Source organism: Ischnura elegans, chromosome 12 (assembly GCF_921293095.1).
Source record: "Ischnura elegans chromosome 12, ioIscEleg1.1, whole genome shotgun sequence".
NCBI lineage: Eukaryota > Metazoa > Arthropoda > Insecta > Odonata > Coenagrionidae > Ischnura > Ischnura elegans.
This window is the reverse complement of record NC_060257.1, coordinates 54,341,360-54,366,765: the sequence shown is the minus strand read 5'-3', so window position 1 is coordinate 54,366,765 and position 25,406 is coordinate 54,341,360. Positions and strand designations below refer to the sequence as shown.

The following is a 25,406-nucleotide window of genomic DNA, read 5'->3' as shown; positions in this document are numbered from 1 at the left end:
GTGAAAAATATTTTTATATAAATTGTTATAATTATTAAAAATCATAATAAATTAACTAAACTCGCTATTAAATAATTAAATTTATTTATTAATACATTAAACTATCAAATTAATAGTTTGATAAACCTATGTTGCATTATAAACATTCTTTAGTCATCTTCCTATCATTTCAACGTTTGTTTATGCCCATATACAGGATAGTTCGCCTAATTGGGACAGCCGCTTAATTGGGGCAAAGTGCACAAGTCCCGATATTTCCCAATTAACCGGAATCTATATCATGGTACGGAAAGTATTAAAACAATGAGGCGCTGTAATATTCGTTCATAAACCAGCATAATATCTTTACGCTCGGGAGAACAATGATGCGAAATCTCGCCTCCCGGAGGGTAACGTGTTAATGCGCAAATGAAGTTAAAAATAAGCCTTATAGATTTAGTTGTGTAATTTTTAATTTTCCTTTAAAAGCCAGGAAGACGAGGACGATTTGAGAGTACGATTGAGAAAGAGCATTTTTGAAATAAAACTGTATGTTAAAAGGAAATAAAATATTTATTTAGCGAACAAGGGTAAACAGATGAGATTAAATGAAGAGAATCTTTGTCATTCGTTCGAATTCTCGGGAGGAAAATGACTAGAGTTCTCTCCATCCATAAGCAGCTAGTTAATATGCTAATTAGCGTAAAAATAAACGTTAGAAATTTCGTTGTTTTATTTGAAATTTTTTTCTGGAAGCCTGGAAGACGAATTGAGGGTATTAGTAGGGAAGGGTATATTTGCAGTAAAACTAGATATTAAAAGGAAATAATGATGATAATGTTTATTTAGCGAACAACAGTAAACAGATGAGATTAAATGATCACAGAATTTGACGTGACGACGTTTCTACAGGCCGACTTCCTGCTTGATCCAGTCACGGAGAGCAGTCACTCTGGTGTAGACACCTGGGTATCCGGGCTCAGCACAGCCGTAACCGAAGGAGACGATTCCGACGAGTTTTCCGTCTTCAACAAGTGGGCCACCAGAGTCTCCCTGTAGACAGACAAGGAGGTAGAGAATTAGAGACGAAGACGAGGTGGCAGTTACCCATGATTCAAACCAAGGGGACTCCAATAAAAGAGGCCCAAGAACATGGCGGTTTAGGGTTATATCTGTTGGTGTTTCGCACAGCTTTCCGCTTGACAGACGAGTTCTTCCAGAAATCGGAAAAAATTGTCGAATACTTATGCCTAAGTTTTAATAACGTAGTCGGCTTTCATTATTTGGTTGAACGAAAGACTAATTACCTGGCAGGAGTCCTTTCCTGGGGCACCGGCGCAGATCATGTTGTCTGTGATGGATCCATAGGCCTGGTTACACTCCTTCTGATCAACAACTTTGACGATGACATGTCTGAGATGATCGGGTAGGCTTCCTCCCTCCTGCGTAGACAAGTGAAGATAGTGGTCCAGATTAGGCTTGTGTTCCTTAACAAGTTTCAAGAACTTTACCGTGGGCAGAATTAATTTCACTATAGGGACAGGAATATAGACGATTCTAATCATAAGAGGTTTACTTTTTCCGAAAATAAAATTTATCATGAATAAGTCAGTAGGAATTATGTGTAGAGATACTTGGTAATTTTCTCTTGATATTTTTACGTTTTACATTCGGTACTTCATGTTATAATGAGAGTGGTCCAGTGATCTGTTCAGTAATTTATTAGGACAAAATGATTTTGCTATGAGACGAATGTTCATGATCATTACGATGAAAGTCATTCCAATTATCCGAAAAAGTTTTGTTTTTCCGAATAAATAGGAGGTGTGTTACGTGATTGCAATTTCTTCAGTATTGCTAAGTGTCGTATTCTTACCGTGGTGGTTCCCCATCCAGAAACATCGGCGTTTGATCCAACAGCCACGTCCATGTCGCTGGCTGGAAGAGCAATGGGTTGGACTCCTGTGCCGAACTCGAATGGTGGGTTCACCTGGAAAAGGAATGATTCTAATTGTGTAATTTCCTAATTATTACAACTTCTAACAATCCGATTTTTTTTCTCTAGAAGCTTAAATTCATCGACAAAGTCATTCGAGATCTATTCCGTTTTGCAATCAGTCATAATAATTTGCTTTAATATCGTACCACGCGTGACAGTTTAAAAAAATACATAGATGGTAATACTATTAGGTATCCTGATGTGGAATACTCAGTCATTGAATTTGTGCACAGTTTTCTTTGGATGAGTCCTATTAAATAAAGAAATATTGTAGTTTTCCATTCGGCATAGTTGTCCTCGCTTTTTATAATAAATAATCGCCATTCTAGTCTATGTTTTTAACCATTCTCTTAACCGTCAAGTTCAGAAAATATTTCCTTTTACATCATACTTAATTTTTATAAATTTATGATTACATTTTCGTTAAAATTTTGCGTTTTTATTCTCACATTTGTTATCAGTAAAAAAAGTTCAGCTATAAGGCGTCGAATTATGCTTCACCAATTTTCCGAACTGGAGCGGATATATTTTCGAACGAAAAAATAGACGCATTTGGCCAAAATATATTTGTAAATCGTGGAAAGAAGCATCTTGAGCTTATATTTTTGAGCAATGCGGCCAGTGCTGCTTTATATTTACCTCCAGGATCGAAATGTCTCCATCGAGAACGCCGATATCGAATCCAGGGTGTTGGTGGATCTTAGTGACCTGGTGGATGCTTCCTCCAGAGTTTACTTCGGAGCTTCCGGCCCTCACGGAGAGTTCGTCAGCAGAGGCCCTGAATGTTGGAAGACGAGGCATTTATATATAAAAGGATAAATCATGTCATTTCTCTTGGCCGATTTAGATTACTACCAAATCGATTTGCTGTGAAGGGATAGGTGATTGTGATAATTTAGGCGTGTAGTGCTGATTTAATTCATAGTTGATGGATACTATCTAGCGATTTGATCGATGGATTTTTCTTCCTCATAGGAAAACCCACTAAAATCGCTGGCACATTTACGGCTTTGCCTGGTTTCGCTAATTAGTAGGGCCCCCTTCGCTTTTATAGCGTTGGGGTGTTATTCCCTCTCCCCTTCCTTCCGCACCTTTCCTACCCCAGAGGCGTCGTTGGGCTCCTATCGCGGCGGCGCCTCTTTCCTTTTTCCCTTACTCTCCTCCCCCTCCCCGTGTGATCGGGCGTATAAGCCACTGGCTTGGTTTCCGGCCCCGGTGTTTGTATCCTCGAAGGGCTCCCCTGAGCCCTCATTGGTTGGTTGGTAGTTGGTGGTTACTAGTTATAGAAGGGGTAATGCTGCATGTTTTTATTCGTTTTGAAATAAGAAATAATAAGTGAAATATCTATCCCATCAAAGGCACTGTTCCAACCATGTTTTGTTAAGAATGGATTTTATTCGAATTGATGAATAGGTAGTTTATAGTAGTTTTTTTTAGGGGTATAGTGGTTATTTGAACTAGAAGTTGATGGTATCTAGTTGTCAATGGGATAACGTTGCTTGTTATATATTCTCAAATACCAGATAATAAGAAACACATTTACCTCATGTAACACACTATGGTAATGTTAGGACTAGATTAATACAAATTGATGCAAGGCTAACACTCCTATGAAATGGCACCATATGTATTTTTCATTCGTTCCGAATTATTAGAATGTGAAGGGAAATTGTAAAAAAACGTTGTCAATTCCACAGTATACGTGCACTGCTTCAACTCTACAATTTTCGATAATTTCATCTTGCCATAAAGGGTATTCAACCGTGTGAAATTGGCCAACTGATTTTGCGGAACTATAACGAAATTCCACATCGAGTTTCCTCGTCGTCAGTCGAGTTTAATGTAAGGGGGAACTTCTACCACAGTCTCATAAATTCTCTAAGTTAATAGAAGTAATCTGGTTGTTAATGCATCAACGCTTTACAATGTATCAAAATATAAATAAATATTAGTAGGTACTAGTGCGAGAAATTTGAGGGAGATTTTTTAATGTGGATTTATCTTTGTGCTTTGTGCTTTTCATATTTATGTATTTCCTATACTTATCACGCAAATCGTGGGGAAGATTGTTTTGTTGGAATTATGAATCGATATTACTCACCCATCGGTGCAGTGGGCAGCAGTGATGGCCATGGTCTCACTGACAATAGATGCTCCACACTCGAAGTATCCGCCACGGCGAAGGACCAGCTGTAAAGTGGAAGTTAATCTTGCTTAAAAATAATTCAACGTGCAATAGAAGGGGAATTATTTATCGTTTTTAACTCCTTCCACTTATTTTCTGAAGAGCGTGCCCCTATCCTCTATTTATTTACTATGTGGTTATTTTTAAACGGAATGGTAGGTATTTAAATGATATTTTGTATTTCGTAATCAACGTAGAACAGTTATATTTACTTCATATTGCTAGCGAAGGAACCCTTTTCCCGTAAGAACAGAATCAAGAAGATAGCTTTCGTTTCTCGTATAATATCATATATTCCTTCCAATGCGTCTTACTTCATGGGATATGAATCATTTACTTACATTATGGATGTTTTAATATTGTTTTACTATCAAAATATCAGTATTGTTTTCCTAAATAGCGATAAAATTATGAAAAATCTGATAACGTGATACACAACGTATACTCGTCATCAAATTTTCATAATTTAATTTATTTTTATCATTGAGCGACTTCACATCGTAAGTTTCTGACGAGGTAGATTCGTCATTTCAGCGCAAGGGGTTACATTATCCCTCATAGACTGAGTGCACTGTGAATCCTGGGACATCTTGGAACTTCACGTTATTCAATTGGGTTTATTCCAAGCCTGCCAATTGAATGGTGATGATACATTGCTACAATGAGAAATAATTTCTATGACCGAGAACCGAACCACAGACCATTAGCATTCCGGGCCATTGCGCTGACCAAGCTATCCATTTATCCGACGAAATGATCTTTGTATTTTTCCTCTCATAGAAAAATCTTCCAATTTCGTTGATAAATCAAGTAATGATTTCATTAATAGTGGGCCCTGTTGACTTTCATGGCGGCGAGGGTAATTCCCTATCCCTCACCTTCCATCTCTGTGTAGTTATTGCGGATTTTTACCGGTGTAATCTACATCTACATACCTCGCAAGCCGCCTAAAAGGCGTGTGGCAGGGGTGTTAGGACACCAGCCGTTTCAACATAGAAAGGTAATTCTCTAACGAAATTACGACTTGCATTTATTAAAGTCCTTTATGGTTCGGGGGAAAAAGGAAGTCACATACTTACATACATGTCTCAGGGGAATTAATTGTCATGGAAATTTATGTACATTGTCCATTCCATTTGAGTTGGGACTCAAGTGAGGTTTCGTCATACTACCGTAGCAATCGAGTCTAGTTTTAATCAGGATCAGTACTTGAATGTAGTTCTGGACTACGGCCCTAAATCTAATGCCTTACCTGGTATGGGTAGTCTTCGATGTCTGCTGTCTCTCCACCCACGATTTTTCCACTGAATCTCGGACGCACCAATTTGGGAGCGCGCCCTGAAAGGTAATTAAACATATTGGAATCATTCGGTTTGAGAATAAAATGAGTGCATATTAATTGGCAGTAATGTATAAATAGCTGAGTCAATTATATTGTCAATTTGCATTCATGCATTTGCAGTTTTGAGCCTGATAAGTAACCAGTATCCAAAAATTTGTTAAATTTGGTCAAGATATACAGTTTAGAATTTGGTTAAATATAAATGTTCACTATCAATCGAATTTAATTCAGGAAAATAGATGAATGTTTGCATTCTCGATCAAATATTTAGTATGATCAGGTATTGTCTTTGAGAATTTATATTTATGAAATGAAATATACCTAATTCTTAAAATAGTTCTCTTAATACTACTTTTCCGTTTTCGTTATTTTTCAATACGAACCTAATGTTTTGGTTTAATTTCGAGTGTACTGTCCAAATATTATGCAGTACATCTTAGGCCTTCTATGTTAACTTTGCAGGAAGCAGATCTCGTTACCGAAATTAGTAATTCAAACTTATATTCCATAGATTGAAATATCAGTTAAAAAATATCTCCTTCTAATAGGCCAAACGTCTGTCTGTACTTACCTAGGGCACACACCACCAGGCAGGAGAGAAGCAAGTAGCGGAACATGTTGTCTATCGTCAGAGTCCCTCGAGAGATCTGTGAAAATCTATGAAACCTATCGAGCTATATAAAGGAATCATAAGCCTGATGATTTGCGTAATTTTTTTTTCTTCCATGTCCTTAAGTTATAGTGATAAATATTGCAAGTTATTTTTAATCCGCGATATCATTTTTGCATTCTGAAACCTCGGTGTTTATGGGTTTCCCGTTGCTTGTTTTTATTTAATCTAGAAATTTTGAAAATTCATTGCGATATCACCTTGAGTGCCCGTGAAATAGATAAGGATTTCCATAATCATGGCCTTCCCCATCGCTTTATTCTTTCAAATGGAAGGATTTTCTTATCTTCAGCATCTATGTTTGTGGACTTGATACTATGTCTCGTTAATTTATTCAATCAGCTGTCGCTTTCAATGAGATTTCTCGAGTTCGTTGCCCCACTTGGTCTGTTTATACCTTACAGATCTTCTGTAAATGTTTGTGGGCTAGGTAACCATTAGAAAACAATTCAATCAAATGAATTTTCGCCTACGATATGTAAATAAATCATTATGTTACGAATAAAAAATGCCTTGGTAAATGTTGTGAATCCAGAAATTTCTTAGGGTTATATTTCCCTCGATATATGATAATTAGGTGGTATTATCGAATGCGAATTTACGTGATTTCATCATTTCTGGAAGATTTTGAGTAGCTTAGTTACAAAAACTCAAAAATTGAGTAAAAAACGTTACTAATGTCTTGAAAACTAATAAATGTGCAAATGATACAAAGAATTTAAGGTTAAATAGATCCAATATTGGAACTTGCGTGCAACCAATAGAATGACATAATACATGATCATGTATTGGGATTGATTGGCTGACTAAGGCCATAGACATTTAAAAAAAATGTTGTTTCTTGTAATAGGCAAAATTAAATATCAATTAAATTTAAACTCTCAACGCAATACTGAAGGCATAATATATGGATGTGACTTACATATGTTAATCGGGCTATGAAATAATATGCATTGGATGCAAATCAAATGAACAATTTTATTCCATTTATCATAACGATCATGAAGGTGCGTTTTCAATTTTGGTCTCTGCCTTACGCAGCTATCTTGAGGGGTCAACTTACTTAAACTAACTTACGTTCAAGAAGGGGAACCATTATATAATTTGAATATATCTATTGTTTAGGCTTTACGAGGGTGGTTGATAAGTACGTGAATTTTTGAATATAATATATTTTATTCGGCAAGAAATGGTTTTATTTCTCTACATAGTTTTAGCTCGACACAGTTAGTCGAACGTTTTTCCAAATAATCTTTTCCTTCTAAATAATAGCTTTCATAAAAAAGGCCTTCAAAATATACACATACCTATATTATACACTTGCGTTCATTCTGGCTCTCAGCTCATAGCTGCTCTGAAGCTAATTCGATGGTTAGGTGTATAATTACTCTTCGAATGTACCCCATTTGGGACTAAGAATAAGACTAGTACTCGTGTGAAGTATTGCGGGGAAGTCATGACGTTTATTTTTCGTCGCGAATTTGTTTTCATAAAGATTTGATCGTTAACTCTGAAATTTTACTCAATCTTCACTAAACAGACAATGCCGTGGTTTGATTCCGAATGCCAACGGACCATCGTGATTGAGTTAAGTAAAATTAATGGTGATATCAAATTTCGTGTGTATTATGTGAATAATTGATGGATCTCTCTGTCTTATTTCGACTATAGTCTTTTCCTCAACTATCAAAATCTATCATCCCCACTAGCCTTAGGCCTCAGTATCTGGTGACTTCTTCGACGTTTTATAATGTTAAATACATGTGTTTTATATTAGAAAATATGGTCTCTCTTTGACATATGGCTAGCAGAGAATTCAAATCATGTACTGAAAATGTGGTTGATTTGAAAATGAAGGATAAAAACTACTAAAAAAATGCAACAAATTATTAAATCACGACTTGAGATCAGTAAACATAGCTCTCACATTCAGACTTTCCATTTTTGGAATTACAGGTATTTATGTCAATATAACGCTTCTTAATGTAAAAATAGAAATGTGAACCTTTTTAACGCCATATCAAAGCGTCCAATATTTTTTAAAATCACCTCTTGCCAAAAATCTTCCATGTGCCTCAAGGGTTACACGTAATCGATAAATTTCGTCGCGTAATTTAAAATTCTCCGGATGAAATCATTGACTTTCCGACCTTAGCCACTGATTTATGTAGGTCGTAGCGATTTATTTTCGAATAAACACACTTTTAATATTAAACATTGTTTGTGTACGTACTGATCTTGATTACCGAATGGTATTCCCTTGAGTTACCTCTTTCAGCTAGACATTGGAGAGATTAGAACTTGGGAACCCCGCAATGATAAGATAATTGTTACGTTTTATAGAATTAGCATGAGCATCTTTTTAAATCTCCAGCTTGAGTGCAATTCTGCGTTTCCAGGTTATTGATATTATCTTTCACGTGCCGAAAAAGCACCGTGAAATGATCACGACTCTTTAAGGCCTGTTTGCACGATACATTAACGCATACGTAATAATGTATATTTGTATGAATGATTTTTGTGGACCGGAACGGAAATTGTACGAATGCATGAACCTAATTAGAAAAGGTTCTATCTTCTGTGCATGCATTCGTACTAGTTTGGTGGTTACAGGGTGCATTTTGGCGTTCATTCTCGCGTTCTCGCGTTCTCGCGTTTACACGGGACATTAACACGTGCGTGTTAATGTACCGTGTAAACAGGCCTTCACTATTAATAATAATGCTGTCCGATGCACAATTAATTATAAGGGAAGGAATAAAATGTCAATTAAGAGAATTAAAACTTATCTGACTGTAATACCGAGGCAGGGTTCCAAGTTCTAATAAGTTATAATTAGTGATGGGTCGAATCCAAAATTTTATCGATTCCGATCCCGATTCCGATTTTGACATTTCGATTCCGATTCTACCGATACCGATTTCATCGATTCTGACACCATAGGCTCCAAGAAAAATATCACTTAATTCCAGGCAATAAGACCACCACTTCAAAAAATATTACTCCGTGAAAGAATCATTTGACAAAGGCATCTTTCATATCATCACTATGTAATTAAAATATAATATCTAAATTTCGAAACAGAACATGCCTGAAAAGTGGTGTTACCTCATAGGTATTACTTTAGAATATTAGCACTCATGTTTAAATTTAAAATAAAAGTATCTCCTTTAGAATCTATTTTTCTTTGAAAATATCTTATCATTATCAATAATTTCTCACAAATTTAGTCTCCTTTTACAGACTTTACATTTTTGCTCAGAAAGCAAAGCATCTTCACTCTGTCAGGATAAAGCCTGTTTCGTTTTACATCGCATATTTTTCATGCCGAACTTAAGTCTTTCACTGAAAACAGTGGATGACGGTATGGCAAGAAACCTTTCGCTAGTACTTTCAGCCTTGGATAGGAGATACAAGTCTCCCAGTATTTTCCAGGGAAGGAATTTGGTGGTGCATTCATCTCTGATAACTAAGCTTCCACTTCAGCTTCAACAGTGTTTGCTATGGTGACTTTGGGTACTTTTCCAAATGCATCACTGGATCTTGACCATATACCTGTCACAGGCTCCCTTGTCTGCATTTGCTCCTTCGGAATATAATAGCGATGTGCAAGTAGCACTTTTTGATCTCGAGTCGAGTTGAAAATTACTCGTGAGTATTGAGTCGAGTATGATAATTTCTGAACCAGGCAATACAGCAATGCATACTACAATATATTCTCCTCCAATTTTCTCTGATGAATGTCTAGCCTAATGTAAGAAGGAAAATATAATGAGGATCGTTGATGGTTATTTTCAGAAGTAAGAGATGAATGAAAATTAATGTGTCTTCATTAGTTCCATTGGCACGATTGAAATTAATTGACCCCAAGTAATATGTCGACCATATATATGTATGCTAACTACAAGGGAGAGCCCTGAGTACAGTCATTTTCACAGCTATAATAAAGATTACATACTACGTATATGAATCATGTAATATTTGGCCCTTTCAAATTCTCAAGCAGAAAAACCAATTATTCCACATGCTCAGCCAGCAGGTTTTGACGACTCCATGTTACAGTATTACTGCCTGCATAAAATTGCCTTTTGCTACACGCTTGTGTGACTGGGAAAGTACTTTCCTTCCAAAAATGAAAGATTTTGGAAACATTGGAATTTTTATAAAAAATTATATCAACGTTTTTTTTGGATCTTGAATCTTCATGGAATTCAAGTGGACGAAGCAAACGAACTATAGAACTAAGCTTTAGTTTTGTTAAGCCAAAAAAATCTATACTTCTCACGTCATTTAATCGACTTTAAAAACTCTTGTTTTTTTTAAGTTCAAGAAAGAACCTGAACGCAGCAGGTTACGCCGACTTTGTCTCTTCACTTTACTTCAATACCCGAGCCATATTTCTTATGCGCGGGATGGTTCCGAAAAATATCCAATCCTTAGTATTTTCACTCGAGTAATGCGCTAAACGGTCAAGTCGATCTATGCATAATCCTTTTTAACATCCTCAGTTTAGTATTTTAAGTCAATGAAGACGATTATCCATGCATTAAATGACGATTTTAAAGACTTAAGTTTTAAAAAACTTAAAAAATCGGCCTCAGTTTCCGAGCCTCAAGAGTTCCGCGGCGTGTAGCTCAGCCTTGACGCACGATTGAAAAATCGCTCTTATTTCCTTTGTCGCAAATTTTTTTTCCAAGATTTCTACTTAGTACTCTTTAGAAATCCCTACTTCATATTGTGGTTCAAATTTTCCGAGTTATATTGTTCGTAAACGAAAGATAATGTCTACTTTATGTCAAATTTCACGTGAAAAATGGGTCGGCCATTTTGCGTTGTAAAACCAGGAAGATGAGAGCCAAAATCTTCAAAAGTCATCTAAAGTATAGGCAAAGCACCAGGTCAAAGGAATATTGTGTTTTTAATTCCATAAAACTTAAACCAACGCAACACCACCTGGATAAATTCAAAGATGTTTTGAGGAAAAATGATATCTCGCGTGGCATTGAAAAATTGGTCATGTTTGGGCCACTGTATGTCACTAAAGGGTCGTATTTATGTGAAATGGCATATAAATCTATATCTGGTAATGATTTATGAGTATTTACGCTAATTTTCAAGTCTCTATCCCCAAAAAGGTCATTTTGGACTTTATTCCAGCTTTTCCGATTTAGGACCAGTGTGCGCCGGGTCGGAAGACGATCGGCCGCCGCGGCTGGCGTAAAGGTATTCGGTGCCCACGTCGACAACTATAGTGTATTCGGCAAACTGAAACCACCAGGCCAAGGTATTAGAATGACTTATTGGCTTTAAAAACTGTATTAATACATGAGTTTCATGATAGCATTTTCTGTCGACAGATTGCTGGACCTAATAGCCTCGAAAGCTTTGTAACCTTAACTACTCGACATTCGTAATGCTACTCGAAACGCTCGAGTCGAGTATCAACTACTCGACTCAAATTTTCGAGTACTTGCACAAGATATGTGTTTTGTTATTACGATTACGTGGCGCGAAAATTAAAAATCACTGTTGGAAACGCGGTCGTGTATAAATTTGCGCTTTCAAGTACTACTGGAATCGGAATCGATTTTTCACCTTTGCAAGTACTCATTTTCGATTCCGGGTCTTGGTCGAGAATCGAGAAATCGAAGAATTGGGGAATCGAACCGACCCATCACTAGTTATAATGTGATATCAGATACAAGCGAAGGAGTAAATGCATAACTGGTGAGGATCCCACTCCGGTAAATAGTCGTGCCGAATACTATTATGAATTCGGTATTAGTATGGATTAAATGGAGTATTTCTCTAAGACCCGAAATAGCTATTGATTCAGATAATAAGTTGATGGAAGGTAAGAGACCAAGTAAGTGATGAGGAAGTGATGGCATGAGTGGTTAGACTATAGGGATTTTAAAAACTCTTAAAAAGATGAAGGGACAAATATCGGCAGCATCATGGGGCATCGTCGAAGGACAGGTGTACGAGAAATCGGCGTAGACGCCTTCTACGGCGATGTTTAATTTAATTATAACCGAAAAGTCGTCTCAAACGATCTTTTTTATACTTATTTAGTGGTAAATATTAAGTTGAATAAAGGCAGTAACGAATAGGACTGAAGTCATTGCCTCTTATCCCTTCTACAGTTTATTTATGTACATGAAACACACCAATACATATGTTATAATATTTCGGGATCGTAATTCGTAGTTATTTTCTATCATGATACACCTTTAATATACATTACCTGTATTCTTTTAGAACTCTACCAATATGGCGAAAACTATTACGAGACTTGATTCAGTTATCTCTACGTTTTATTATGATTTCCTATGATAAATATTCGCTTTTAATATTTATCACTCAGAATATTTCTCATTGATCATCATTGAACTCTGAAAGCAATAGATTTTACTGATGAAAGGACTTTGCTTCCTTAGAAGCCGAGTAAACAGCGATGGACGAAGTGAAAAGAAATAGTCAGGAGAATTGCAATATGTGAATTTTTGTGTGTTAGTTTCAATTTAGTTTGTTTAATCTTGGTACACATTTATGTTGTTTTGGAACCAAATTAAACATGCATTTCGTTCTGACCTATATCAGTGAAATTACAGGTAGGCTGGTAGTTTATAAAGTTTCGAACGGAATATTGATATTCACCGAAGGAAAGGGAAGTTTAACAACGAAGAGAAATATGTGTATGCTAAATTTCGTAATTGTGAGAGGGTAAGTCGGGAGGTGCCTGAAATCTTACGTTTTTTTTCCCGTCGGTAATTATTTGAATTCATTGTCAGTAAATGGAAAATAAGGCCTTGTTTATGGCCTTATTTAGGGCCTAGGGAAAATAGGGTCCAGTCATCCTATTCGAAAATTATCAATGATTGACTCGGTCGAACCTAAGATGGTCTCTCTGATGTACTATCTTTAATGGAAAATAATTAGGCCCTTATTCTGAAGTAAAACCCGAGACTATTGATATACGTACCCTAATTCGGGTCGTCAGATACTGTCCCGGCACCACGCCAATTGAGGCACCTTTTGGGGTATAATGTCGATGTGTAATTTGTTTATTTACTACCTCAAAACCTATCTACATCTCCAATACGATACATTCAATTATGTAATACTGGCGTAGGAACGAAAATTTGTGCCTAATTGTTTTCGCACATTACGTACGGGTATTTAAATGTAGAGGAACGGCGTACCTGGTAGGAGGTTTGGACGTTTAAAATATGTTCCAAATTTATTGAAATTCATTTCGTTGAAACATTGTTAAAAAGCTTATCTTTAAAATATAATATTAACCAACGAAATACTACGATAAGTCCATTCTTAATGAGTTGTGAACAGAACTGAAAATGTGCTCCCAAATAGCAATTGTATGTTTTAATGTTGTTGAAGTTGACGCGCCTAAATTATGAGAATCTTTGTCATTCGTTCGAATTCTTTGGAGGAAAATGACTAGAGTTCTCGCCGTCCGTAAGCAGCTAGTTAATATGCCAATTAGCTTAAAAATTTACGTTGGAAATTTTGTTGTTCAATTTGAAACTTTTCTCTGGAAGCCTGGAAGACGAAGACGAATTGAGGGTACTAGTAAGGGAGGGTATATTTGCAATAAAACCAGATATTAAAAGGAAATAATAATGATAATATTTATTTAGCGAACAAGTGTACACAGATGAGATTAAATGATCACAGAATTTGATGTGTCGACGTTTCTACAGGCCGACTTCCTGCTTAATCCAGTCACGGAGAGCGGTCACCCTGGTGTAGACGCCTGGGTATCCGGGCTCAGCACAGCCGTAACCGAAGGAGACGATTCCGACGAGTTTTCCGTCTTCAACAAGTGGGCCACCAGAGTCTCCCTGTAGACAGACAAGGAGGTAGAGAATTAGAGACGAAGACAAGGTGGCAGTTACCCATGATTCAAACCAAGGGGACTCCAATAAATGAGGCCCAAGAACATGGCGGTTTAGGGTTGTATCTGTTGGTGTTTCGCACAGCTTTCCGCTTGACAGACGAGTTCTTCCATAAATCGGAAAAAATTGTCGAATACTTGTACCTAAGTTTTAATAACGTAGTCGGCTTTCATTATTTGGTTGAACGAAAGACTAATTACCTGGCAGGAGTCCTTTCCTGGGGCACCGGCGCAGATCATGTTGTCTGTGATGGATCCATAGGCCTGGTTACACTCATTCTGATCAACAACTTTGACGATGACATGTCTGAGATGATCGGGTAGGCTTCCTCCCTCCTGGGTAAACAAGTGAAGATAGTGGACCAGATTAGGCTTGTGTTCCTTAACAATTTTCAAGAACTTTACCGTGGGCAGAATTAATTTCACTATAGGGACAGGAATATAGACGATTCTAATCATAAGAGGTTTACTTATTCCGAAAATATAATTTATCATTATTGAGTAAGTAGGGATTATGTGTAGAGATACTTGGTATTTTTTTCTTGATGTTGTAGCGACTTATTATTTACGTTTTACATTCGGTACTTCATGTTATAATGAGAGTGGTCCAGTGATCTGTTCAGTAATTTATTAGGACAAAATGATTGTATACGAGGCGATGTGTTCATGATCATTAAGATGAAAAAAAAGAAAAATGAAATGCTCTACTTTTTCCCAAGACTTCTCGCTCGAATTTCAGTTGGATTCCGAAAAGAGAAGTAAGTTGGAATGTTTTTCGTTGATATTCAATGATTAGGGAAACCAATTGAAACACATTTTCATAGATTTGTGGTAAATGGTTAATTGTTTCAAATTTATAGTAATTGGGGTAGTTATTATAAACTAGTATCGACGAACATTTTTTCTAATATAAGAAAATGATGCGTGGTATTCAGAATTATCACCCCTATTAGATAAAATCGAGGCCTTCGTGAATAAGGCCCCTGTTCAGTAAGTTATTAGGACAAAATGATTTTGCTATGAGACGAATGTTCATGATCATTATGATGAAAGTCATTCCAATTATCCAAAAAAAGTTTTGTTTTTCCGCATAAATAGGAGGTGTGTTACGTGATCGCAATTTCTTCAGTATTGTTAAGTGTCATATTCTTACCGTGGTTGTTCCCCATCCAGAAACATCGGCGTTTGATCCAACAGCCACGTCCATGTCGCTGGCTGGAAGAGCAATGGGTTGTACTCCTGTGCCGAACTGGAATGGTGGGTTCACCTGGAAAAGGAATGATTCTAATGGTGTAATTTCCTAATAATTACAACTTTTAATAATGCGAATTTTTTTCTCTAGAAGGCTTACATTCATCGAAAAAGTCCTTCGAGATCTATTCCGTTCTGTAATCAGCCTTAATAATTTCCTTTAATATCGAACCCGACTGTTTTTTTATAAATACATAGATGGTAAAGCTATTAGGTAGCATTGATATTTTTACGTAGCCAGATGCGGAATACTCAGTCATTGAATTTGTGCACAGTTTTCTTTGGATGAGTGCAATCAAATAAAGAAATATTGTAATTTTCCATTCGGTGTGGTTTTCCTCTCTTGTTATAATAAATAATCACCATTCTAGTATATGTTGTTAACCATTCTGTTAACCGTCAGGTTCAGAAAATATTTCCTTACACAACATACTTAATGTTTATAAATTTATGATTACATTTTCGTTAAAATTTTGCGTTTTTGTTCACGTATTTGTTATCAGTAAAAAAAGTTCAGCTATAAGGCGTCGAATTATGCACCTCCCAATTTTCCGAACTGGAGCGGCTATATTTTCGAACGAGAAAATAGACGCATTTTGCCATAATATATTTGCAAATCGTGGAAAGAAGCATCTTGAGCTTATATTTTTGAGCAATGCGGTCAGTGCTGCTTTATATTTACCTCCAGGATCGAAATGTCTCCATCAAGAACGCCGATATCGAATCCAGGGTGTTGGTGGATCTTAGTGACCTGGTGGATGCTTCCTCCAGAGTTTACTTCGGAGCTTCCGGCCCTCACGGAGAGTTCGTCAGCAGAGGCCCTGAGTGTTGGAAGACGAGGTATTCATTTATAAAAGGATAAATAATGTCATTTCTCTTGGCCGATTTATATTACTACCAAATCGTATTGCTTTGAAGGGATAGGTGAATGTGATAATTTAGGCGTGTAGTGGTGATTTAAATTTATAGTTGATGGTTACTTGTTATAGAAGGGCTGTAAGAAGTAACGCTGTATGTTTTTATTCGTTTTGAAATAAGAAAGAATAAGTATAATATCTATCCCATTAAAGGCACTGTTCCAACCATGTTTTGTTAAGAATAGATTTTATTCGAATTGATGAATAGATAGTTTATAGTAGTTTTTGTAGGGGTATATTGGTGATTTGAAAGTTCTAGAAGTTGATGGTATCTAGTTGTAAATGGGATAACGCTTCTTGTTATATATTTTTAAATATCATATAATAAGAAACACATTTACCTCATCTAACACACTATGGTACTGATAGGACTAGATTAATACAACTTGATGCAAGGCTAACACTCCTGTGAAATGGCACCATATGTATTTTTCATTCGTTCCGAATTATTAGAATGTGAAGTGAAATTTAAAAAAAGAAAAACGTTGTCAATTCCACAGTCAACGTGCACTGCTTCAACTGTAAAATTTTCGATAATTTCATCTTACCATCAACGGTATTCAAGCGTGCGAAATTGGCCAACTGATTTTGTGTGATTATAACGAAATTCCACATCGAGTTTCCTCGTCGTCAGTCGAGTTTAATCCTTTCTAGCCCAAGTTTTTTTAATCCATCAAAATTTTTATTTTTCGTTAACTCATACTTAAAGAATGATTTTATTTTAATTTGCACTATTTATCATTATTATTAATAAAAATAAACAAATGTTGCCTTTTTGGCAACATTGGGCAATTGTGGTTGTGTTTGCCTCCACGTTCCCAAAGTAGACATATGACAACATACTGTCAGAATCAGAAATCAGAATGAGGAGAAACTAAATTCGCTTTCGCTCTCCAGGATATGTTGCCCATAAGGACCAATGTTGCCAAGTGGCAACAACAATATAAACTCACCTTGGATGAAAGCTATTGCAAATATTTCTTTTAACTGGATGAAAACCACAGAGAAAAACTTCTACCTCGTGGTAACTATTTTTTTGTGGTTGTAACTGCGGTTTTGTGAGATCTATATGAACTTAAAAACTGCCAACTACACCACCTGAGAAATTCCGGCAGACTGAAGAAGTGAAGTGATCGGGATACACATCAGTTTGACTACAAAGTACTATTGTAACTATATTAACATCCAAGAGTGGAGACAGAGGGAATAGACCCGGTGGGGACGTCATTTGATACACTGTGTGAGGTATAGATACATTGTAAACTCATGTTGCCAAATGGCTACATCTGGCTGGAAAGGGTCAACGAAAGGGGGAACTTCTACCCCAGTCTCATAAATTCTCTATGGTTATGAAAGTAATCTTGTTGTTAATGCATCAACGCTTTGGAATGTATAAAAAAAATATTAGTAGGTACTAGTGCGAGAAATTTGAGGGAGATTTTTTAATGCGGATTTATCTTTGTGCTTAGTGCTTTTTATATTTGTGTATTTCCTATAGTTATCACGCAAATCGTGGGGGAGATTATTTTGTTGGAACTATGAATCTATATTACTCACCCATCGGTACAGTGGGCAGCAGTAATGGCCATGGTCTCACTGACAATAGATGCTCCACACTCGAAGTATCCGCCACGGCGAAGGACCAGCTGTAAAGTGAAAGTTAATCTTGCTTAAAAATAATTCAACGTGCAATAGAAGGGGAATTATTTATAGTTTTTAACTCCTACTAATTAATTTTATTTTCTGAAGAGCGTGCCCCTATCATCTATTTATTTACTATGTGGTTATTTTTAAATGGAATGGTAGGTATTTAAATGATATTTTGTGTATAGTTATCAACGTAGAACAGTAATATTTACTTCATATTGTTCGCGAAGTCCCGTAAGAACATCGAGAACATAGCTTTCGTTTCTCGTATAATATCATATATTCCTTCCAATGCGTCTTACTACATGAGATATGAGTCATTTACGTACATTATGGATGTTTTAACATTGTTTTACTATCAAAATATCAATATTGTTTTCCTAAATAGTGATAAAATTATGAAAAATCTGATGAAGTGATACACAGAACGTATACTCGTTATTAGATTTTCGAAATTTAATTTATTTTTATCAATGTGCGACTTCGCATCCGAAGTTTCTGACGAGGTAGATTCGTCATTTCAGCGCAATAGGTTACATTATCCCTCATAAACGGACAGAGTGTATTGTGAATCCTGGGACATCTTGGAACTTCGTTTTTCAATTATTATTTTGTTATTCAAAGTATTATTTAAAGCCTGCCAATTGAATGGTGGTGAAATTTACATTGCTACAATGAGAAATAATTCCTATGACCGAGAACCGAACCACAGTCCATTAGCATTCCGGGCCATTGCGCTGACCAAGCTATCCATTTTATCCGACGAAATGATCATTGTATTTTTCCTCTCATAGAAAAATCTTCCAATTTCGTTGGTAAATCAAGTAATGATTTCATTAGTAGTGGACCCAGTCGTCTTTCATGACGGTGAGGGTATTTCCCTATCCCACACCTTCCATCTCTGTGAAGTTATTGCGGAATTTTACCGGTGTAATCTACATCTACATACCCCGCAAGCCGCCTAAAATACGTGTGGCAGGGGTGTTAGGACACCAGCCATGTCAACATAAAAAGGAAATACTCTAACGAAATTACGACTTGCATCTAGTAAAGTCCTTTATGGTTTGGGGGAAAAAGGAATTCGCATATCTATCCATTCGGCAAAATATCTCTCTTATGTTATCGCTTCTGTTGGACCGAAAATGCTAATGGGGCTCTAATATTAATTTAGTTATAATAATGGTAATAAACAATAAAAAGTTATGGTACTTTTTCACACGATTTATTCAAGACGACCGGTTTTGTCGCAGAGGCGACATCATCAGGTACAGAAATCGTTATTTTTACAGTCATTTTGTTGATGTTTATCGAAAGAAATGCCATGAGAAAGAAGTCCCTTCAGACTGGTAATCTAACCACGGACATTTTTGTACCGAGCCACTGTGAAGACCACTAAGCTTAATTAGCTTTAATTTCTATGGCAATTTTTCCTAGCTTCAACGGTGCTAGTTAATAGGTCCTTGCGGTCCATCAAGGATGGCAACGAAAGGGAATCTGTGCTCCCAAGAAGCCGCTACCGGAAGGTCCGTGGTTTTTTCTCACGATAATTCATGTGTAGAGATGCGTGAAAATCGCAAATGCTATAAATGTGATATAGCTGCGATGTGCGCAAATAAATGCGACATAGATGCGATGGCTGGTCTTATATGATATTTTTACACAAATTTACCTTTTCGACGGCAAAAGTCGTACATTTTGTGCATAGCGCAGTTTAAATGCTCCGCCGACAATTACCGCGTAAAGCATGTGAGCGACTGGCCAGCTGCTAGTTGGTTGGGACTCTACGTGGCCGCGAACTACAAGTGGGCGTGGGCAAGCTACACCTCTGCAACTATATGTGTTATTCCTTAATTTATTATTGTTCTACGACATAATAATTTAAAATACTGTATTTTGTCATATGACTGCGTTTCACTACATTTTATCGTCATCTACATCATCATGAAAATAAAAAATAGACGCTACAAAATGCGATAAACTGTTATTGCGATAAAATAAAAATGAAATAGCGATTTTCACGTATCTCTATTCATGCGAAATGTCTATGAACATCGAGAACACAGCTACCGTTTCTCGTATAATATCATATATTCCTTTCAAGGCACCATATTTTATGAAGTATGAGTTCTTTATATACATTATGGATGTTATAACATTGTTAGACTTTCAAAATATGTACATCGTTACCTTAATAGTGCTAAAATTTTGAGAATCTGAGGACGATTCTCTACATCTCTGCGCTATTGGACATGGGAAGTTCCTGGCGAGTTAGCCTCGTCCGGAACAACCGTTGGTTGGTTCGATTTCTGACTCAGGGGAATTATTTCTCATGGAAATTTGTGTGAATTGTCTATTCCATTTGAGTTAGGCCTCAAGTAAAGTATCGCATTACTAACGTGGAAATCGAGTGTGCTTTAAATCAGGATTAATATTTGAGTATGGTTCTGGACTATGGCCCTGCATACGCTTCTTATGCCTACGGTCTTTCGCCTTACCTGGTATGGGTAGTCTTCGATGTCTGCTGTCTCTCCACCCACGATTTTTCCACTGAATCTCGGACGCACCAATTTGGGAGCGCGCCCTGAAAGAAATTGAACATATTGTAATCATTCGGTTCGAAAAAGAAGGTGTCTTAGGTTTAACGTAACATCATCGGTGTTTATGAATTGGCAATAATCTAGAAATAAATAGCTGCAATGTGCGAGAAAGGTGCAAATTCTTTAGCATGTTACTTAATATTTCTTTACAATTTTTTCAAAAATATAATACCTTCTTTAATGTAATCGCTAAATTTTCTTAGCGCCGAAAGTGTTTTGTTTTAAATTTTCTTCAAATATTTTGTATCCAGAGTCAATTGCATTGTTTATTTTGCATTTATGCATTTGAGCCTAATAAGCATCTAGTATCCAACTATTTGTTAAATTTGGTCAAGATATACAGTTTAGATTTGGGTTAAATATCAATGTTCAGCATGAATCGAATTTAATGTTTGCATTCTCGCTCACATATTTTGTTTGATCTGCTATTGTCTTTCAGAGTTTATGTTTATGAAATGAAACATACCTTCTTTTAAAAATATATCTCTTAATACTATTTTTCCGTTTTCGTTATTTTAAAATACGAATTTAATATTTTCGTTAAATTTCGAGTGCACTGTTCAAATATAGTGCAGTATATATTAGACTTTCTATGCTAACTTGGAAGGAAGTATATTTCGTTACCGAAATGAGTAATTCAAATTTATATTCCATTGATTGAAATATCAGTATAAAATTATCTTCTTCTAATAGGCCAAACGTCTGTCTGTACTTACCTAGAGCACACACCACCAGGCAGCAGAGAAGCAAGTAGCGGAACATGTTGTCTATCCTCAGAGTCCCTCGAGAGATCTGTGAAAATCTATGAAACCTAGTGAGCTATATAAAGGAATCATGAGCCTGATGATTTGCGTAATTTTTTTCTTCCATGTCCTCAAGTTATAGTGATAAATATTGCGAGTTATTTTTAATCCGCGGTATCATTTTTGCGTTCTGAAACCTCGGTGTTTATGGGTTTCCCGTCGTTTTTTTTTATTAAATCTAGAAATATTGAAAATTCATTGCGATATCACCTTGAGTATCCGTGAAATAGATAAGGATTTCCATAATCATGGCCTTCCCCATCGTTGCATTCTTTCAAATGGAAGGATTTTCTTATCTTCAGCATCTATATTTGTGGACTTGATACCATGTCTAGTTAATTTATTCAATCAGCTGTCGCTTTCAATGAGATTTCTCGAGTTCGTTGACCTACTTGGTCTGTTTATGCCGTACAGTTCTACTGTAAATGTTTGTGGGCTAGGTAACCATTAGAAAACAGTGCAAGCAAATGAATTTTCGCCTACGATATGTAAATAGTTCATTATATTACGCAAAAAAATGCGTTGGTAAATGTTGTGAATCCAGAAATTTGTTAGGGTTATATTTACCTCTATATATGATTATTAGGTGGTATTATCGAATGCGAATGTACGTGATTTCATCATTACTTTAAATTTTTTGTAGTTGCTTAGGTACAAAAACTGTCCAAAATTGAGTAGAAAACATTACTAACGTCTTGAAAACTAATAAGTTTGCAAATGATTCTAAGAATTTAAGGTTAAACAGGTCCATTATTGGCACTTGCGTGTAGCCAATGAAATGAAATAATACATGATCATTTATTGGGACTGATTGGCTGACTATGGCCATAGATATTTTAAAAAAATGTTGCTTCTTGTAATAGGCAAAATTAAATATCGATTTAATTTAAATTCCCAGCGCAATACTGAAGACATAATATATGGATGTGACTTATATATATTAATAGGGTTATGAAATAATATGCATTGGATGTATATTAAATGAACGATTTTATTCCATTTCTCATAACGATTATGTAGGTGCGTTTTCAATGTCGGTCTCAGCCTTACGAGGCTATCTTGAGGGGTCAACTTACTTAAACTAACTTACGTTCAAGAAGGGGAACCAGTCCATAATTTGAATCCATCTGTTGTTTAGGCTTTACGAGGGTGGTTGATAAGTACGTGAATTTTTTAATATAATATATTTTTTTCGGCAAGAAATTGTTTTATTTCTCTACATATTTTTAACTCGACACAGTTAGTCGAACGTTTTTCCAAATAATCTTTTCCTTCCAAATAATAGCTTTTATAAAAAAGGCCTTCAAAATATACACATACCTACATACACTTGCGTTCATTGTGGCTCTCAGCTCATAGCTGCTCTGAAGCTAATTCGATAGTTTGGTGTATAATTACTCTTCGAATGTACCCCAACTGGGACTAAGAATAAGACTAGTACTTGTGTGAAGTACTGCGGAGAAGTAAAGACGTTTATTTTTCGTCGCGAGTTGTTTTCATAGAGATTTTACCGTTAACTCTGAAATTTTACTCTATCTGCCCTAAGCAGACAATGCCGTGGTTTGATTCCGAATGCCAATGGACCATCGAGATTGAGTTAAGTAAAATTAATGGTGATATCATATTTCGTGTGTATTATGTGAATAATTGATGGATCTCTCTGTCTTATTTCGACTCTAGTCTTTTCCTCAACTATCAAAATCTATCATACCTACTAGCCTTAGGCCTCGGTATCAGGTGACTTCTTCGACGTTTTATAATGTTAAATACATGTGTTTTATCTTAGCAAATATGGTCTCTCCTTGACATATGGATAGCAGAGAATTCAAATCATGTACTGAAAATGTGGTTGATTTGAAAATGATGGATAAAAACTACTAAAAAAAATGCAACAAATTATTAAATCACGACTTGAGATCAGTAAACATAGCTTTCACATTCAGACATTCTATTTTTGGAATTACAGGTATTTATGTCAATATAACGCTTCTTAATGTAAACATAAAAATTTCAACCTTTTTAACGCCATATCAAAGCGTCCAATATTTTTCAAAATCACCTCTTGCGAAAAATCTTCCATGTGCCTCAAGGGTTGCACGTAATTGATAAATTTCGTAGCGTAATTTAAAATTCCCCGGATGAAATCATTGGCTTTCCGACCTTAGCCGCTGATTTATGTAGGTCGTAGCGATTTATTTTCGAATAAGCGAACTTTTAATATTAAGCATTGTTTGTGTACGTACTGATATCTTGATTACCGAACGGGAATCCCTTGAGTTACCTCTTTCATCTAGACATTGGAGAGATTAAAACTTGGGAACCCCGCAATGATAAGATAATTGTAACGTTTTATTGAATTAGCATGAGCATATTTTTAAATCTCCAGCTTGAGTGCAATTCTGCGTTTCCAGGTAATTGATATTATCTTTCACGTGCCGGAAAAGCACCGTGAATTTATCAAGACTCTTTAAGGCCTGTTTACACGCTTCATTAACACATACGTAATAATGTATATTTGTATGAATGATTTTTGTGGACCGGAACGGAAATTGTACGAATGCATGAACCTAATTAGAAAAGGTTCTATCTTCTGTGCATGCATTCGTACTAGTTTGGTGGTTACAGGGTGCATTTTGGCGTTCATTCTCGCGTTCATACATTTAGACATTAACACATGCGTGTTAATGTACCGTATTAACAGGCCTTCATTATTAATAATAATGCTGTCCGATGCACAATTAATTGTAAGGGAAGGAATAAAATGTATATTTAGAGAATTAAAACTTATCTGAATGTAATACCGAGGCAGGGTTCCAAGTTCTAATAAGTTATAATTAGTGATGGGTCGAATCCAAAATTTTATCGATTCCGATCCCGATTCCGATTTTGACATTTCGATTCCTATTCTACCGATACCGATTCCATCGATTCTGACACCATAGGCTCCAAGAAAAATATCACCTAATTCCAGGCAACAAGACCACCACTTAAAATAATATTACTCCGTGAAAGAATCATTTGACAAAGGCATCTTTCATATCATCACTATGTAATTAAAATATAATATCTAAATTTCAAAACAGAACATGGCTGAAAAGTGGTGTTACCTCATAGGTATTACCTTAGAATATTAGCACTCATGTTTAAATTTAAAATAAAAGTATCTTCTTTAATATCTATCTTTTATTAAAAATATCTTATCATTATCAATAATTTCTCACAAATTTAGTGCCTTTTACAGACTTTACATTTTTGCTCAGAAAGCAAAGCATCTTCACTCTGTCAGGATAAAGCCTGATTCGTTTTACATCACATATTTTTCATGTCGAACTTAAGTCTTTCACTGAACACAGTGGATGACGGTATGGCAAGAAACCTTTCGCTAATACTTTCAGCCTTGAATAGGAGATACAAATCTCCCAGTATTTCCCAGGGAAGGAATTTGGTGGTGCATTCATCACTTAGCTTCTCTCTAAGCTTCCACTTCAGCTTCAACAGTGTTTGTTATGGAGACTTTGGGTACTTTTCCAAATGCATCACTGGATCTTGACCATATACCTGTCACAGGCTCCCTAGTCTGCATTTGCTTCTTCGGAATATAATTGCGATGTGCAAGTAGCCCTTTTTGATCTCGAGTCGAGTTGAAAATTACTCGCGAGTATTGAGTCGAGTATAATAATTTCTGAACCAGGCAATACAGCAATGCATACTACAATATATTCAACTCCAATTTTCTCTGATGAATGTCTAGCCTAATGTAAGAAGGGAAATATAATGAGGATCGTTGATGGTTATTGTCAGAAGTAAGAGATGAATGAAAATTAATGTGTCTTCATTAGTTCCATTGGCACGATTGAAATTAATTGACCCCAAGTAATATGTCGACCATATATATGTATGCTAACTACAAGGGAGAGCCCTGAGTACAGTCATTTTCACAGCTATAATAAAGATTACATACTACGTATATGAATTATGTAATATTTGGCCCTTTCAAATTCTCAAGCAGAAAAACCAATTATTCTACATGCTCAGCCAGCAGGTTTTGACGACTCCATGTTACAGTATTACTGCCTGCAGAAAATTGCCTTTTGCTAC

The 25,406-nt window shown here is 36.1% G+C and overlaps 2 protein-coding genes across 2 annotated transcripts; both read right to left on the bottom strand.

Annotated features, from left to right (window-relative positions):
* Positions 1-794: 794 nt before the first annotated feature.
* LOC124169644 (trypsin-1-like) lies at positions 795-6,181 on the bottom strand. Its single transcript, XM_046548297.1, has 7 exons — positions 6,077-6,181; positions 5,416-5,501; positions 4,080-4,168; positions 2,618-2,756; positions 1,856-1,969; positions 1,287-1,421; positions 795-1,032 (listed from the first exon to the last, which is right to left on the bottom strand). The coding sequence occupies exons 1-7, from the start codon at positions 6,120-6,122 to the stop codon at positions 886-888; spliced, it is 756 nt and encodes a 251-aa protein (XP_046404253.1). The 5' UTR covers positions 6,123-6,181; the 3' UTR covers positions 795-885.
* Positions 6,182-13,802: 7,621 nt separating this feature from the next.
* LOC124169646 (trypsin-1-like) lies at positions 13,803-21,282 on the bottom strand. Its single transcript, XM_046548299.1, has 7 exons — positions 21,222-21,282; positions 20,404-20,489; positions 17,819-17,907; positions 16,027-16,165; positions 15,247-15,360; positions 14,295-14,429; positions 13,803-14,040 (listed from the first exon to the last, which is right to left on the bottom strand). The coding sequence occupies exons 1-7, from the start codon at positions 21,265-21,267 to the stop codon at positions 13,894-13,896; spliced, it is 756 nt and encodes a 251-aa protein (XP_046404255.1). The 5' UTR covers positions 21,268-21,282; the 3' UTR covers positions 13,803-13,893.
* Positions 21,283-25,406: the final 4,124 nt, after the last annotated feature.

What these genes read in the sequence shown, in the direction of transcription:
- LOC124169644 (XM_046548297.1), bottom strand. Translation starts at nt 6,122, where the DNA reads ATGTTCCGCTACTTGCTTCTCTCCTGCCTGGTGGTGTGTGCCCTAG. An exon ending in TCGAAGACTACCCATACCAG is followed by an intron (nt 4,169 to 5,415) that starts GTAAGGCATTAG and finishes TCCACTTTACAG; the next exon opens with CTGGTCCTTCGCCGTGGCGG. An exon ending in GCTGCCCACTGCACCGATGG is followed by an intron (nt 2,757 to 4,079) that starts GTGAGTAATATC and finishes TCCAACATTCAG; the next exon opens with GGCCTCTGCTGACGAACTCT.
- LOC124169646 (XM_046548299.1), bottom strand. Translation starts at nt 21,267, where the DNA reads ATGTTCCGCTACTTGCTTCTCTGCTGCCTGGTGGTGTGTGCTCTAG. An exon ending in TCGAAGACTACCCATACCAG is followed by an intron (nt 17,908 to 20,403) that starts GTAAGGCGAAAG and finishes TTCACTTTACAG; the next exon opens with CTGGTCCTTCGCCGTGGCGG. An exon ending in GCTGCCCACTGTACCGATGG is followed by an intron (nt 16,166 to 17,818) that starts GTGAGTAATATA and finishes TCCAACACTCAG; the next exon opens with GGCCTCTGCTGACGAACTCT.